The 18,535-nt window shown below is 26.1% G+C and overlaps 1 protein-coding gene across 1 annotated transcript; it reads left to right on the top strand.

Moving 5' to 3' along the window:
• The first annotated feature begins 1,002 nt into the window (after positions 1-1,002).
• LOC113557233 (protein cornichon-like) lies at positions 1,003-4,238 on the top strand. Its single transcript, XM_026962626.1, is given in 6 exon segments — positions 1,003-1,069; positions 1,072-1,082; positions 1,923-1,991; positions 3,007-3,119; positions 3,190-3,333; positions 3,400-4,238. Coding segments are annotated over 6 exon segments (432 nt in total). The 3' UTR covers positions 3,428-4,238.
• Positions 4,239-18,535: the final 14,297 nt, after the last annotated feature.

Here is an 18,535-nt window from a genome sequence, read left to right as displayed (position 1 = left end):
AATGTCTAATAGTAGGTAATTTATAAGCGATCTCTTAAGGTTTAAGTTCGCTATTACTCTATTAGCCATTGGGTTTGTCACTACTTTAGTTTATTTAACGTGTAGATGGCTACATAGGTAGTAGTAGGTACTTAGTAGGTAGTTTCCTAAACAATGCAACGAAATAAAAGTTTAAAACACTACGATTTTTATTAGATAAATATTTGTGTTTATTTTAATAAACTTATTTGTATAGATATTCTATACTATTTTCTATTAAGGCTGTAAATCATTGACATAATATTATTTTATGTCAATGCTGTAAATTGTTATGTACGTAGTACGAATGTACGACTATAATAACACGTACGATGACTGCAAAATGTTGAAGCCAAGTGTTGCGAATGTTGCGATAAACCTCCATAGTCCACGTCGAACCAGCCCAATCGCCAAACCCGTTATCGCCAGCGCTCGGCCGTTATCAATAATACAATTGTATAACGTTTATCTTAATACGATAAACGATTACGAACATTTACGAATCGCGGACGAATTATACCATACGAGTGACTCGACTGGCCCTGTTATTACAATAGTATAAAATATTTATGATGTCCTTAATTCTTATACGCATAATATGTTATCGTTATACTTAATTACTTAATTAATCTAATTTTCAATATTGTATTATAAGTCGTAACATACGTTTTAAAATTGTATATAATACGAGTCTATCACAGTAATTACGTACATTTTGATAATATTTCGACAAACCAGTGATCTGTTCGATCGAAAATTCACACTGCTTATTGTACAATTATTTTTCTTGTTTTTAAACGCTAGTGATCAACGATAACTGTCGCCAAAAAAATAAACTTATATTCTCTGTATTAATAGTATTTCTAGTATACTCGTCAATGGTTGTGGTCGAGGTTACGATGTTTTAGATTGATTTATTTAGTGGCTTTTTTGATTTTAAATTAACTAAGTACCAACTATTGTAGTAGTTAACCAACTACTACAATGTCTTTCACATTCTCAGCGTTCACTTATATCGTGGCCATGATATCAGATGCATTTTTATTATTTTTTCAATATTCCATGTAAGTATTGTAATGTAATATAATTTGAGTTCAATTATAGTATTATTTAGTAGGTACCTATTACCTATATCATTTAAAGTTTAAAGATGTACTAGTACTTAGTAGTATTTGCAATCTACAGATATAGTATTTATCTATCTAAAAACTTGTAAAAAAATTCATAGCATAGGTATGTGAGAAATTCACCAAACATGTTTAGTGATTAAATAAAGAGATCTTTATTTCCCTTCTAGTTCTAACAGTAATATTTTTCTGGGTTATTCCTACTTATCTATCGCTATTCTTAAAAAAAAAAATAAATGTTTCAATTACCTATGTATTGAATCTATTATACTTGGATTGTCAAACTCAATATGTCTTATCATATTTTGAATATATTATGCTTTCTATTGGTCATTTTTTACCATACACGCCGTTCAGAATAATTAAAACAAGAGTTCAGTTTCATGCATATTTGACAAGGAAAGACCGATGGGTGAATAGAGGCATCAGTCTGTTGGCCCGTAGCAGCGATGGAGAGTTTCAAGGTGACTCTGTTCAGACAAAACACCTTAGACTATAGACTATAGTTTCTTCTTTTAAATTTATCTATAGTAAAAAACCCATATCTATTTTAACATTTATTTTTGTTGTATTTAATAACACATAATTTTAAATGAGTAAAGCTTGTTTGGAATTATTTATTCATTTAATATTAATTTTGGTCTGATTATATTAGATACGTTTAAAGAATGTATATGTATATATTTTATGATATGTATATTATGGTATTATAGATCACTTAATTTATTAAGTTAATCACAACTACTTACTTCAAAATTTAAATTATTTTTGTTTTAGATAATTGCATTTGATGAACTTAAAACTGATAGCAAAAATCCAATAGATCAATGTAACAGCCTAAATCCAGTGAGTATAAATAAAACCAAATATAAAATATATAATATATTATTTACTTATTCATAATTTTTAATTGTATTGAATTCAAAAATATTTTGTTTATAAATTGTAGATATTATTTATTTAACTAATTGATATGTTTTGTTCCACACATCATAAAAGTATAATAAAAGTATACAAAAATATGGTCTAAAATTATTTCTGACATCATTAATAAGTCAAAATAGATATTTTGATGGCTAAAAGGCTAAATTTGATGTCACAAATGCTAAAATGTTCAGGGGAGTTATTTAAAGTGTTACTATTTTCAAATACCTATAGTTTTTTTGAGTGTGAGTTATAACTTATGTGTAAACTTGATAATATGATGTTTAATTTACTGTAAATTAATTTGTTAGCTAAACTTGACTAAAACTGTCTATATTTTTTTTTGGACATAGTTTTTGCGCATTCAAAAATATGATCAATTTGTATGGTACCAAATATTATAATGTATAAATAATGCATTTTTAATAATATTGGACACTTGATATTTGGCAGAATCATAAAAAGTATCTAGTTTTCTTGATTGGACATATAAAACCAATTTTTGAAAAAGTGGACGTATTATATTTGGCCTTTTAGCCTTCGAATTATGTATATTGTGTAAGAACCCATAGCTATTATTAATTTTTTTAATCAATACCTATTTTTTATTAATTTATTTTAAGTAAATAGATATTATTATGGTAATATAATACTTTCTAACAATTTTTGTTCTGGATAAATTATAACTATTATTTTTTTTTTAATTTTAATAATTTTATAAAAGTTGATACATTTTATTATAAAAAAATATGAAATAATAATTAGAAAAAACTTAAATAATAGATACTACTAACTTTAAGTTTATCATAACTTACCAACATATTATTAGATATCCAATATGTAGTGTCCTTAAAAAAAAAAAAAATCCATAATTTTTTTTATAATATAATATATTAATATTATGTTATAATTAAAAATATTTATTTTTTAATTATAGTTAGTGATTCCTGAGTATATGCTACACTTCTTCTTCAATATTTTGTTTTTGTTTGGAGGCCAATGGATTTCATTTGCTATTAATATACCATTAATGGCTTATCATATAAAAAGGTAATAATATTTTTAAAAAATTATCATAAATATAATATTTTTTTACTGTAGTGTTATTTTTTTTTCTTAGATATCATAACAGGCCAGTTATGTCTGGTTTTGGTCTCTATGATCCTACAAGTATTATGAATGCTGACAAATTGTATACATATCAACGTGAGGGTTGGATAAAATTATCGTTTTATCTGTTTTCGTTTTTCTATTACTTATATGGGTAAATAAAGAATTTTTTTTGTTATCAAAATAGATGTAATATTAATGTATGAATCGATTTTTTCAGAATGATACGGGCATTGATAACAGTTTAAACCAAAGTTACTTCTAGCAAATTTCTTCTTTTCATAATATGTTTTGTACATATTTGTTCATTTTTTATCGGTATAAAACAGCTATTTTTTATTTAAGTCTACCTCAGTATATATATTTACATGTTATGGGCAAAGTAAGAAATTTAGGCATTGTATAACAATATCCAGGCACTGTGCAAAATGGCCTAATATTTTAATAATATTAATTCATCAGTTGTAAGAACCCAATTGGATACCTAATAGATTTAAAAACTAATATTTGAAACGTCTATTTCAGATTTTTTTTTTGATTATTTGTACCCTGTAAAATTGTTTATTTAATTTTTAATATAGGTATTTATTCTACAGTGTTCAAATTTAATTATACAATGTTAACTTATTCTAACTTTGCCCTTGTGCACAGTGCCCGACTTCCTACTGTGCCTGTAACATATATATTATATACATGTATATAATATACTATATAGAAAATTATTCAAACAGAATGTAACCACATAACAGCACAATTGTTTTAATTTGTTTTATTGTATTTAGTGACATAAACAAAAAAATGTGAAAAAATCATTTTTTGATTTATTATTTTATAAGTTTTGTTTATGTGTATTACGAAATATTTTATATTTACAATATTAAATTTTTTATAATAGATGTGAAAAAAAATGTTAAGTTATTGTGTATATTTTTGGGATGTAAGGAAAAAGAACCAATGGTATTTGTTTATTTTGTTGCCTTGCTACTCATATAATAGTAGTATTGTACGCTTGATATATATATAAATACCAGAGTCCACCAAGTCCATAGTACCTTTAATATGATGATAATAAATTGTATGTCTGACAATAATAATATAATTTATAAAATAAAAGTCGTCAATGTCGACCAAACATTAATTTTTATCACTATTTATTAATGGAAATACTTATATTCTTTATTCTTTTATAAATATTACTTATACTATTTTCAATGGCGGGGACGTAGGGTGATATCATTTTTAGTGTTCATAAGGATAGCAAATCAGTGCTGTCATTATTCATAAGTTATATTTTATATATGTATATTTATATGAAAGGTAATAAGTTAACTTATACAATATTACTGAATCTTGATGTGTTGATGTTTGGTTAAGTATAAATGTATAGAATTTTAGAATTTTCACATGTTTGCCTAGGTTGATAACCATTTGAATATTTCTCTGAAAGTAGGTTGTATTGGTACTTTTACTATGTACTACTGTACACCGAGAAAGTATTTAAAATGAGTAACGAGTAGGTACTTAAAAGTTAAAAGTATTTGAAATATTTGAATACTTTTGCTTTAAGTTTTTTATAAGATCAAATTCATTAAATTTGATTGATATTCAGGTTAAATTTATAATTTATATATTATTATATTATTTTATATTTATGTTTATTACTTATTAACAATTATTTTCAGAGGTATAAAACCATATATATATTTACAATAGTTTGGTTGGTACTTTTACACTGTATAGTATTTTTGTTAGATTAATCATCTAAAATAAAATCAAAAGCAAACAATATAATACGAATTTGTTGCACATCTCCAATTTTAAAACAATCTATCTATTATAATTATTAATTAACAATAAAATTATAAGCTTATATTTTCATAACCGAAACGTTTATCAGGGCCATGTAGCTTTGCAGGCCCTATTTTTATGTGCACTACAAATGTACAAGTGTGCACTACTGTATTTGAACGCGTGTGCAATATTGTCAACAAAAAAAAAAATTAAATAATGTACTAGCTACTAGAAAATATGAATATATTCTGAATATTTTTAAATTTAAATTATATTTAGTTATAATTAATTTTTATCAATTTTCAAACATTCAACAAGATCAGTATCTTATGTAGGCCATATGGAAAATTAGTTTTTTTGCAAAAAGACTAGGCTCTTTGCATTGGGGTAGCCCGTTTGCGAACTACTTATTATTTTTCCAAATAGCCTGCTGTTTTTCAGGTTCATTGTAAACAGCAGTTAGGCCTTTTAAGAACTACAATCATTTCATGGTAAAAACCATTTTAATTATTTTATTTTTAGTGTTATTGATAATAAAACAGTACAATATATGTAACATAAATGTAAAATGTAACATTATTATTCATTACTTATTACTTATTAATTTTGTACAGTTGTTGACAATTGAATTACTAGTTTTATTATATTATATTAGTAACAAAAAAAAAAAAATAAAAAAATAAAATATGTATTATTATTATTTGGACGGACGTTGTGAGAAATGTGTCAAGTCAAAAATGTTGATTTTTCAGGAGAAGAAAAAAACGTTTCAATTCATTAATTTTTGTTTTTAATTTGTTGGAATAGTTATTTCTATCTTATAGACATACTAATTTTCAGATTTTCATTTAATTTTAAATTTTAAATCATTTTAACTTTTGTAAGTGACTTGACATTAATGACACAAACAATATCTGACTTGACACCTTTTGCACATATTACTTAGCTGTAATAACACCCACTAATTTGGTTTTATAAAAGTCAGCTATCAGCAATAGCTATCACTATGTTAATCAATACATACCATTTTTTTAAACTAGTTAGGTACCTAGTATCTACTTGGTTTATTAATAAATTTGAAAAGAACAGTTTTATAAAATATTACCTATGCAAGAAAATCAATAAATAAATCTATAATAAATTAAAATTTGTAACTATTTCAATATTTTAGTAATGGAGGTACTATAATAATAGTATAATACGTCAAAAATTATTATAACTTACCATCATGTGTAGGGAATACTAACTCAAGTACTTATTGATGTTTTAAAATTTAAATATGATTATTAATTATGAATGAATAATAATATACTGCAATATTATACCAACTCCAATAAATGTGATAACAATATAAATCCCATTAACCCTATTATGAGTATGATATTAATATTCACTTACTCTTACATAATCTAAATTTTTCATGATTTGAAGTTTTATGAAAGAATGTGTTCAATTTTCTACAACAGGATGGCTTAGTACTTGCTGTGCTAGTAGAGATGACATCTTACAAAATTTTATACAAAAATAGAATTTTAAGTATAGAATGGTAATTTAATGTTATAACATTTATAATACATTTTGCACATCAATATAATGTGATAACAATCAAACAACTAGTCAAATAGTCAACAACTGTACAAAATTAATAAGTAATAACTAACAAGTAATGAATAATAATGTTACATTTTACAATGTTACATAATATATTGTACTGTGTTATTTATCAATAACCCTAAAATTAAAATATTTTAATTTTTATAATAATACATTTTTATAAAGTCGTCGTGATTAGGTAAGATAAAGAAATAAATAAAGATTGAAATTCTCAAGAATGATTCCAGGATATCAAGTTAGAGCTATGTATTTTTTTTGTATTTTTATACATTACATTTAAAAAATTAATTGATAAATTTTTTTTTTATAACATTAAGTTGAATTCCTTTTTATAGTAGGTACTAATAATTATTTTAACATTGAAATAATAATCCAAAAAGCAAAAACTCAAATAAAATAAACTCAAATAAACCTAAAACGATTGTTAAAAGGGCCCTTCTTTAGTAGCTGTATTTAGGCCCTAAGACCCTTAAATTCGGAACACTCTCTGGTACACTATTTTACTGTTTTTGTCCTACGTATGAATTCTTATATTTATCAATAGGTACTACGTATTGTATTCTTATGGTTTTCTCAATTTTATAAAAAAATAATTACCTATCTTCAAAATAAAATAATATAGATTTATATATTTATGTGTAGGTGCTTATTGATAATAAGTACTAAGTAGGTACCTTTATAAATTCTCAACATTTTTTAGAAACAGTGGTGATGATAAGTGTACCCTCCTCCCCATGTCGAGGAAATTATATGTTTGCTAACGTATGTGCCTTCTTGACAAAATCCTAAATACGCCACTGGTACAGGATGAAACGATGAGTTAAATTTGAATTCAATGATGTATTGATACATCATTGTGTACGAAAAACGATACTGATTGAAAAATTTATAATATATAATATGTATATTAATATATGTTACTATGGCTATCTATATTTCTATAAAAGTAATTTATTTTACTTTTAGTATTACGGTAGGTTAATATAACTTTTGCCGTAAATATTGTATTTATTATATTATTTATATTCAGTTATTATTGCTCACAAATATTGTCTCAGTATTTTATTTTACGTTTTGTTTTATTGTCCCGTTCCTATTAATGTGTACTACCGTGCGCTGCAGTAGATATCGTTAGTGGCCTATATTTGTCACCTACCGTCTACCGATCAACACGTACACATACGCACGCACGCACACATTACATAACACAATGATTTTAAAACTTTATTTGTTTTTATCATTTATTATAACATTGTCTTAGTTATTTTCTTATAATAATGTTCTAGTCGAACCGAACGTTGTGTGTGCGAATTTTCAAACTATTATTATTGTTATTTACTTACGAATCTTCGCATCTTTTTTATAATAATCCGTGATCGTAAATCGTCACTTTTTACGAACAGTGTGCTAATCACCACTTGTAATATTTAATCGTGGGCGTTAATCGCCGCATCCTTCTTAGGTATTATTTGAATTGTATTATTTCCATTAGGTACTTACCTACTTAGATTCGAATAGATGTGTTATTATCATTATAAAATGTATAATATTGGCCTGGCTCGAACAGCCAGTTTTAATATTGTTCAAACTGTAATAGACGTTGTATTCTAATAATTATATTAGATATTAATTTTCATATTGTGTTAAACCTTTATAAGTATTGCACTATTGCGTATGTGAAATTTATTACAATATAGGTATATAGGTCTCGGGCAGTTGTAGCAATTTCACTCAACAATACCGTAAGGTATTATTTTATTTTAATATATACATTCGTATAATAATTTGGTCGTGTCAATAGGCAATTTACATTTACCCATTATTTTATTATTATTTCATACATTTTTAGTTTTGGGCCAACGGGGCCGTAATATTTTTAAAATCTTACGTATTATAAACATGGACAAGTTGTGAATAGGTTTATAAATTGGTAATATCTTAAAATTAATCTACATATTTTGAAAATGTTATTGGATACCTATTGTAAAATTAAAAGTTTAAGTCCCTAAAAATAATATTTTGAATTATAACAAAATGATTAAGTATATAATTTTGTCCAAGTTTGAACTTAAAAATGTCTTTAAAATACTCGTAAGTGTTTATACGTGTAAAGGTGTTTATATAATACGAGTATACTTTTAAATTGTTTTGTTTCGATATGACCAACTTATGAGAAATCTTGTATTAACTTTAAGCTTATGACTGCGAAATGTTTTTATCGACTTACAATAACAAAAACAAAAAAAAATTGCATGGATTCATCAAGACTTATATGAAGATTATACTATATCCCTGTTATCAGAAAAAAACTCGTACTTCTGGTACGGCCTACTCTACTACTCTAGAATATAATATTTTAAAGTCTGGTCACCTTGGCCATAAATACTTATAAAGCCATGAAGCTATTCAAAATCATTTATTTCGATTTTTATCTTGCAAATGTGGTATTTACTTCATGTCAATCACATTCAGAATATAAGCCATTGTTAGATATATGATACATTAAATATCAGCATTCTAGGTGCCAGTTAATATAATAGTAATGCGAAGTTCTTGTATGAATTAATCAATGGATATATCGACTTTCAAGGAATATTAAATGTTTTAATTCTTACATCCTCCATTGTTGAATTAGATTTACTTAACGCTTTTGTACTTCGACATAAAAACTAATTATACTCTGATCTCTGCAGGCGGTACCTGTAAATATAATCACGAGAGGCTCGAAAAGATTTAATTAATTTTAACTCCATTGAATATTTTTATACTTGGATTACTAAATTTTATTTGTAAATTATATTTTATTATTTTCATTAATTCTGTACTTTATATAACTTTATTATTGAAAATCACACCTGTTATTATACGTAAAGCTGTCATTGAACATAAGCACATTTAAATATAATATATACAAATATAAATAAAATATATCAACAAAAGTATCTACATATTTATTTTTTATAATAACAAAATGCCTTCAAAAAAGTCTGTAATTTAATACTTTTATCAATTTATAGAAATCAGTAAAAAAAGTCGTATAAATTATTGTTTGTCTATATATTATATTAATAGATACAATAGGTAGATAGGTAGGTATTTTATTTTCTGAAATATTTTTTCATGTTCTACTCGTAATAAAATAACAAAATATTTCAGCGCATTACCCGTTATAGAATTACTTTTAAAATGCAGTTAAAAAGTTTAAAAGCGTAATTACATTACATTATTCATTTAAAATAAATTATTGTTAGTAAATGGCCATCATGTTACGTACCTATATAAAAGTGTAATTTGTTAAAGTGTCAAAGTATCTAATAAATTATCTTGTTATAATTAATTATGAAAATATTTATTATTTTATAATCCACTATGTTCAAGGCTAATATTGAAGTATTCGACTGATATTTAAGAGTTAATAATAATATATTTCCACCAAAAGATAAAGATAAAAGTTTGACTATACTTACTAAAATTCTTTAAATAAACTATTATTTATGTATATATACATATAAATAATATATGAGTATACTGTTACTATAGTAATGATTTATAGATAAGGGGATTTGATCACATCTGTGTTTTCTACCAAAATATACACTTTTATTGCCTTAGGTTGATAATATTATTGCCTTATTGACATACGTGCAGGAGTGATACGTTATTTCATTTGCACACAGTCATGTACATGATCCACTATTTTTTATAATCACTTACCTACTACGCGCATATTTTATACGACCCGTGTGCAATCCTAAAGTAAATTGCCTATATTAAACTCCTTAAAAATGTAATGTTATTATACCGTTATTGTAGTAGACGTGCGAATCATTTACGGATTGCACGGTAATTCTAACACCCCCCTCACAGAAAAAAGCTTAAAGCTCTGGTTGCGACCGCACTACGATAAAAATAAATGTGTAGATTAATATACATTTTTATGAACAGTGATCACCCTACAACATTACAATCATATTATATGCAAGTAGGTATCATGCGTATATTAAACAGAGCAACGAGAACAATATTTTACTGCCTCGTTCTATGAACTATACTGTTTCCGGGAAACTCGACGCGACAGGGTCCGGTACGCATTTGCGTTGGGATAAAATAATACAAATGAGTTGTTCCGTATTCGGACGGCAAAGAAAATTCGTTGAAAATGAACAATAAAGAAAAATCTGAATAATTTGGTATGTGATTAAAATTATATAATATTACACGCTCGTTGTGAATTAGTAGCAATTATTATAACTTATAATATGTTTAGCTATATGTTTTAATAATGCTGTAGTTGTTAAATGTAAGTGCGTGAGGTTTTAATTTGCATTTCAATGTTTTTAAACGTATTTAATTGAAGTCGTTTTGTAACGTATTAGAGCAAAAGTTAGCCACGAAAATCACCCAAATACGCAATTTCTTTCTTTCTTTTGTTCTTATTTTATCCATACCAGCAATTGGAATATTGGACAAGTCATAGATACCGGGTTTATGCTGGGTTACCACTATATCGGCAATACCGATTTATCCAAGATTGAGAATTACCAGTATAATGTGATTGTGGTACATATTAACGCAGTGTACATTTAATAGTTAATAACAATAATGATCTTTTTTTTTTTGGTAAATAATTAAAATTTAACCAGAATTCGTTTTAATTTACGTGCTTTGTTTTAGTCAAGTATTGATTTAGGTATTGTATTTACTACTTATCATTCGTACATGGATATTATAATATGTTAAACTTGTTTACTGGTTACACATGTTCGTATAGGTATGTAACCGTTGTGTTGTTGAATCGCATCGGTTCATGCATTAGCTAAGTACTAATAAGGTATACATAGTTTAATACTAAATTTAGTAACATTTATTTCATAAACTCATGTATTATATATTTTATATATTTAATGAGTCTTTATTGTAGCTCAATTAAACGCACCTTTCTCAATTATTAATATTATTAATATTATAAATATGCATAAAACACCAAACTTTTAATAACATTTAAAAATTTAATAATAAAAAAACTATAATTTATTAATTATACAATACCCAATTATTATTCGGTTGAATAGTTATAGTCCACTTCTTCTTTTACATACACTTTATAATGATTCATTTATTAATGTAAGACAACGCTGACAGTGACAATTTCTTTGAACAACAATTTATATTGTATTTCAGTACTTGAATATATAAATAAAGTATAATGAATATATTTGGATCGAATTATCTAGATCAATATAGTAAATTATCAATTTTATATATGATGTTTATGCTTAAATAACCTGAATTCGCGTCTGATTTGTCCTCATCAATCACTTACGTGTTTGAAGAATGATTTATTTTTCGAATAATTATTGTAATAAAGATACGCATTTATTATGTAATTTCAAGTATTTTTCGGTGAAACAAATTTAAATTAAATTTTATTTATTTATTCATATTTATTCTATTTATTTAAATTAATTTAAAAAATATTACCAAGCCTCACGCCCTCACTGAGAATAACTCGCGTAAATAAGGGTAGGTAAATAATTAAGGTTATAAATATATTATAAAACCGTTGATTTTGCGTGACTTAACAATCGAGGACTTATAGGGTTAATTTATGTTAATATTTTAAAAGTTGAATAATTATTAAGTTCTGTTAAATATTCAAATAGTTTAAGTAAGTCATAAGGTATTCGGCAGGCTATTTATACTGCTATAGTGTATAGAAAAGAATCCTGGCAGATGAGTGGGTTCTTTCGTTGTTATATCATCGCATTGTCAATTGAAAAACAATTATTATTATGCATGCATTATTAATAGTTTTGATCTACAGTAATATGATTGCAGATATTAACTTGAACAGTTGGGCGTTTGTATTTGTAAACCTATATTTTTTCCTCAATAATTTTTTTCTAAAGTAACGTCTAAAATGTTTAAAACTATCTATCACAAATTGTTGTGATAGATTTATGATTATCAATTGAAATCGATAAAAAAAATTCCAAATCTATTAGACGCGTTAGTTTAATTGTTTTGTTTATAAGCCATTGGGTTATAAATTTATAATTAATTTTGTTCGAGGATAGATCTGTATAAATAGATAAAAAAAAAAAGATCTAGACTTATACAACTTAGGGATTTGTGATTTATTAGGTTTTTATTAATCTAATATTAACAAATAATGTATAAAAATATACAATTAATAATGGTTGTAAACACAGGAAGAACTTAGTTATATATTCATTCATTGTATATAACTATACTTACACACCGCTAATTGGGTATACTAAACTTAATTTAAATAGAAATCTACTTCCTTGGTAACTATTTTTTTTTTAAAGTTAAGTAATAAAATAATTACTTAAGTTGATATTTATGTACATGAACAAACATTACATAAGTATGATATATTTACGTGTGAATATAATGTAATTTTGTATTATATTATCTTAATATACAATATAAAAGACGAAACTTCGTTACATCATAATATTATATAACAGTACCTTTATTAAATATTATATTGCAATTTGCATTTAGATTAAAGTTTGTATTATCTACCTTAATAATAATAAGTCAATATATAGGAAATAATATGTTATAGCCTTATAGGATTAATTTAACAAAATATCAGTCATAATATAGCTTTATATGGCTTAAGATTTTTATACTTAAGGTTTGTGAGTATTTTAAAGGAATGGGTAGATTAGTATACAGATGTATGGATTTAGCTATTAGTTTCACTTCAGTAAATTTTATGAATAAACTATATTCTTTAAAGCATAAGATAAGATAATTTGTATAATATATCATCGCACGCTCTAGTTAATTTGATGACAAAAACATTTTATCTATTGGAATATGTAGGCACCTGCGTATGCAAAAACATAAACGGATCCAATTATTTTCTATACGCGGTAAAAAGGGGGGGCTGCATAGGAGCTGAGTCCCATAAAACGTTTAAAGGATGAATAGAGTTCCGGGTTGTTTTAAGCTTTAAGGTTATATACTAATTGAGTCCGTATTTTAACACTAACCTAGTCCCGTTAGAGTGTTAGACTTAAAAACTATCTTCCTTCCCATTTTACAGACTTACAAACATTATTTCATATATATATATATATATATATAAATTTGGTGATATAATAATGTATGGCTATAATATAGTATGATAATTCAAATTCTACTTGTGTATAAATAAATTAATATAGTGTGATGATAAAATTACATTTTTTTTTTTTTTGGTAAAATGTATATGTGATAAACATTGTACCTATAAATGATGTCAACGATATAATGTAATCGTGTTTCCATATAATACATATTCTATAGTTAGTTTTATATTTTACTTGAAATAGTCCGCAGACTCAATTAATATATTTATGGTTTCCTAACCGCGAACTCAATTAGTATATTATTTTATTCCAGTACAGGTATTGGGACTCAATTAGTATACAGCGATTGGGAATGTCTTCCATGTAACTGACATTAGCGCCACACCATGACTTTGATTTGTTTTTATACTTCGTAAGATCGTATTTTCAAATTATTAAGATTCTATTTGTAATACTCAACAGTCAACATACAAGCTTTTGTTATCAAATGAGGCCACATTTTTCTACTGTAAATTATTCAGTGGTTAATTTTTCTTAAATTTTAACGTATCGGAATCAAAATTAGTATATTGATGTATTATAGCGATATTAAGTCCACGATAATAGGTTTGAAAGATAAGAGAGCTACGACGAATTGAAAATCTTAGTAATTTATTCTAATCTATCAATATTAAAAATTTATAAAAATGGTTCAGGTATAATACATATTAAATACATTTTATATTTTTGTAATTTTTTTTTAAGGACTGTTATTCTTAGTAATTATAAATATTTTAGTAAGTGAGATACTACTGGTTCGAATTTTGAATTATTTTGAATTTTCAATAATATTATCTACTAAATAATTTAGTAGAAAAGGGATTCTCATAATATGGAAGACAAAAGTTTGTAGTTTTGTACACCATAGGACACTATAGTACGACAAAATTGAAAATATGGCTTGTGGGTATATTAAAATTCAAAAAATTACCATTTAAATAAATTTATTACTAAAGGAAAAAATGGGAAATATCATACTAAGTAAATCACCAAGTGTAGGTAGATAACTCGAAGAACAGTCGTATTGATCCTTAAAACTATGGAAATTAAAAATTAATAATTATAGTTGAATTGGTTGCCAAAAATGTATTTTTGAATTATCTCCTAAATCTACGATAAAATAATATAATTTAACAACTGCAGGTTCTAAAAAAGCACTATGAATTTAATTACCCAAAAATATTTAGTTTTATAAAAATAAAAATATTTGTTTTAAATGTATTATAATAAAATATTCAGTTTATATTATAATTATTGTTATTTATCATTCGTTAACCATGACCATAGAGGTCTCATGGTCTCATGTAATAAAATCGGATGACACAACTTAAAAAAAATCAAACTCAGAATTATACTTTCACGATTTCAATATTAATCAACAAATTTAATTTAATCTACTTTGTTGTATTAACATTATTTGTTTTTATATAACTTTTTATAACTTTGTATTTCACTATTAATTCATTTTTTTACTTTGTCTGTTTTATAATATTTTTATGCTAATAATAAAGTTGACGACATGTGACGCTCGCAGTCAGATTTTTTCTGATTTATATTTCTATGTTTTTGTGTTATTACTCATTATATTCAAACGTGATATGTGTTGAAACTTATTTTTTAAATACCATATTATTGTAAGTGTGACAAACGTATTTATAAAATAAATTATTGAAAGCCAATTATTCATAATTTAGGAGACAATTTAATGTTACATTATAGGAGAAAGATATTGATTACCATTATTTGGGAGCCAATTCAATTACTCTGATAACTATTACTGTATATATTCTGATAGTGATTAGATTTATATACACTTCAAAGATAAAGCACCACTATTTTTTTGTGGCTAGATACCTAACCTTTATTATTTATTTTATTTTCATATCACAAGTAGAATTTTTGATATTCGTGACTGCGGTTCCTTACTTATTTAAAAGCCCAGGCACGTAGCTTAAAAACATTCCCAAGAGGGCCGATATTTTTTTGACCTGTGTATCTTGATCTTACTCATAATTCACAGACTCACGTGGGCTTTTGTCACTCTCCCCCCCCCCGGACATCCACATTCCACGGGATTATTATAAGAATCAAGTAGAAATACAAACATTTTAGTTTCGAGGGTGTTAAAGTTTGTCCCGTCAAAGAAAAAAATGACACATACAATGTGTATTTTTGGTACATAATCAAACATAATTATTATAATTGTTTTTAATCATAAAGTATATTAGTTATGTATTATTGATATTTATTAATATTTAAACTTAAAACAATGAGTAATGATATATTATATTTATACTATATCCTACAAGCTTTAAGGTACTAGGACACAAAGTACAACATAAAAAAAATATTAATTAAATAACGATACATTTTTTTTTTCAACATATATGGTTTGTATTTCGTCTAAATTTAGATTTGGAATTGGTAATGTATTTTTATTTGTACGCCATTCATAAAACATTAATTTTAATGTATAAAGTACTTAATATTAATATTAATATGTTTCATTGCATGTTTATTACTGTTTATAAATATATATATATATTTTATTCACGTTGACTATGGATAATTGGAATTACGTATTCGTATTTCATAACAATTTTTCTCGTTGGGTAATAAATATTACTGTAAGGTAGTTTTAAAATTTTGAAGAACATGAATAAGTACCTATCATTTAGATTCTAGGTCCATCGATGAGACTATTATTGTTTCTCAAATGGTTAATTTAATTAGCATAACTATATCACCCATTAAAAAATTTAGGCAATATTTTTCGTAGGATTTGTCCTTTCACGTTAGATCTCTTATTTTTATAACAAATTTTTTTTCAAAACTTTATACTTACATACATAATTGAGTGTTATTCTTGAATTCACTATTTCATTAGAAACGATATAAACCACAATGAAAATCTAAATTTAACTCTTTTATAAAAAGGTCAGGAGATAGGTAAAATAAAAATATATAAATAAAACAAATGTTGCTTGTATACTTATATTGTTAAATTAACAAAGTATTAAAAATTGTATCTTATGAAAAAAATGTATTTTGGCTTTTATTTATGCTAACTATAAATATGTAGGTAAAACATTTAATAAATAAGTATAAGTATAAGTATTTATTAAGTTTAAAGATTGAAATATAATTATTACACAATTCGGATAATTTTTTTTTTTACCTATTTCAACAACATTTCGTAAGAAAATAAGCAATTGCCCGTAACTGGAGTGATGATGGTAATAATAATAATAATAATATATTATATGTTTATTTATTTAGTAAATTTAATACTTTTCACATGTGGTTAAAATATAATAACTAATACAAATAAAAAGATTTGAAACTCCAACGTAGTCTTCACGATATGGATACATTTCATGAAGTGGACGTTCATTTTTTGAAAATATTGAAGTGTGTATGTGTGTCATATACAATAAATTATAATCAAAAGGAACCGCGAGAATTTATGACTGAGGAGATATCATTGCAAATTACAATCATTATTGATATACAAAAAAAAAAAAATGGATATTATAATATTACATTTAAGTCAGAAGCGGATCCAACATTACTGTAGATCGAGGTGAGTTATGAAACTACTAGCAACATTAAAATATAAAATAATCGTAACGTTTGAATGTTTGACAATGATTTGCAAAATATTAAATTTGCATTTTTAAATTGTAACCAAGTCTTTATTATTACATGAATTAATCTTAATTGTTTTTATAGGTTATACATTTTTATTTATTTAAATATCGCGTACAGTTAATTAGTTTTTATAACTATTATATAATATGTATGACTGTACGGAAAAATGCTGAAAATATTGAAAAAAGAAACAGTTAAATTTAATACAACTCAATCAAACTAATAATGCACTTATATAAAAAAATAAGACTACTACTACTACTCCCTTCCCCACCCACCATTCAGAGATGTCCTGCAAGATTGTAGAGGTATCACGAATCGCGATCTAAGTGCGTCCTTAAAAAGAAAAACGCTCAAGTGGAAACGCCAGTGGAAATTCGGTAAGGACGTTTGAAATAAATCCCTCTCCAACCATTGTCCCGTAGGATCCGACATTGCAGATTTAGGTATCTATATAAACATATAACATCACTACACGAGTGTATGACATTGTATGATATTACATAGCGATCCGCCACATCAGAACTTGAGCAACGCGCCCGTGTCTCGTATGATGTCGTTGACGTTTATGATTGAAAACGTGTGTGGGGCGGTGACGTTCTCGCGGTCCGCAGCGTTCGATGACCGCCGGTTGTCAACGGCTTTCGAAGGGTCCACAAAGCGCATGTTCCGCCTGTTGGCGTTCGCCCTGTTCGGGTCGTCGGACGGGCGCCCCGAGCAGTCCGCCAGAGCACTGCGAAACGTATCTTTGATGTCCACCCGCTTCAACGCTAGCGATTTTTTTTTAATTTTCCTCTTGAATGACGGGTGTGTCTCGCGCTGCCGGTACAACACGGTTTTCCGTTTCCTATCCCGTTTCTTGACGCACTTGACAGCCACGTCCTGCGGCGTCAGCACGCCGGTCGATTTGAAGTAGTCGGAACACGCGAGCACCACGCACCGGCCGCGATGGTGTAAACTGTTACACAATTCGTATATGTAAGGAAAGTGCACGAAACCCCTTTGTTTGGTCGTCTTAAATCATTAGATGCAATAATGGTTTTTTTTTTCTAACTATAGATACTTCATTGTGGTATTATAATGGATGGTAATTGCCGGTTGTTCAATATTGTGCGACGCATGTACATGTTTAATATGTAATTTATTTGCTATGTG

Source organism: Rhopalosiphum maidis, chromosome 3 (assembly GCF_003676215.2).
Source record: "Rhopalosiphum maidis isolate BTI-1 chromosome 3, ASM367621v3, whole genome shotgun sequence".
NCBI lineage: Eukaryota > Metazoa > Arthropoda > Insecta > Hemiptera > Aphididae > Rhopalosiphum > Rhopalosiphum maidis.
The sequence above is the reverse complement of the archived record's forward strand: the minus strand, read 5'-3'. Positions and strand labels throughout refer to the sequence as shown.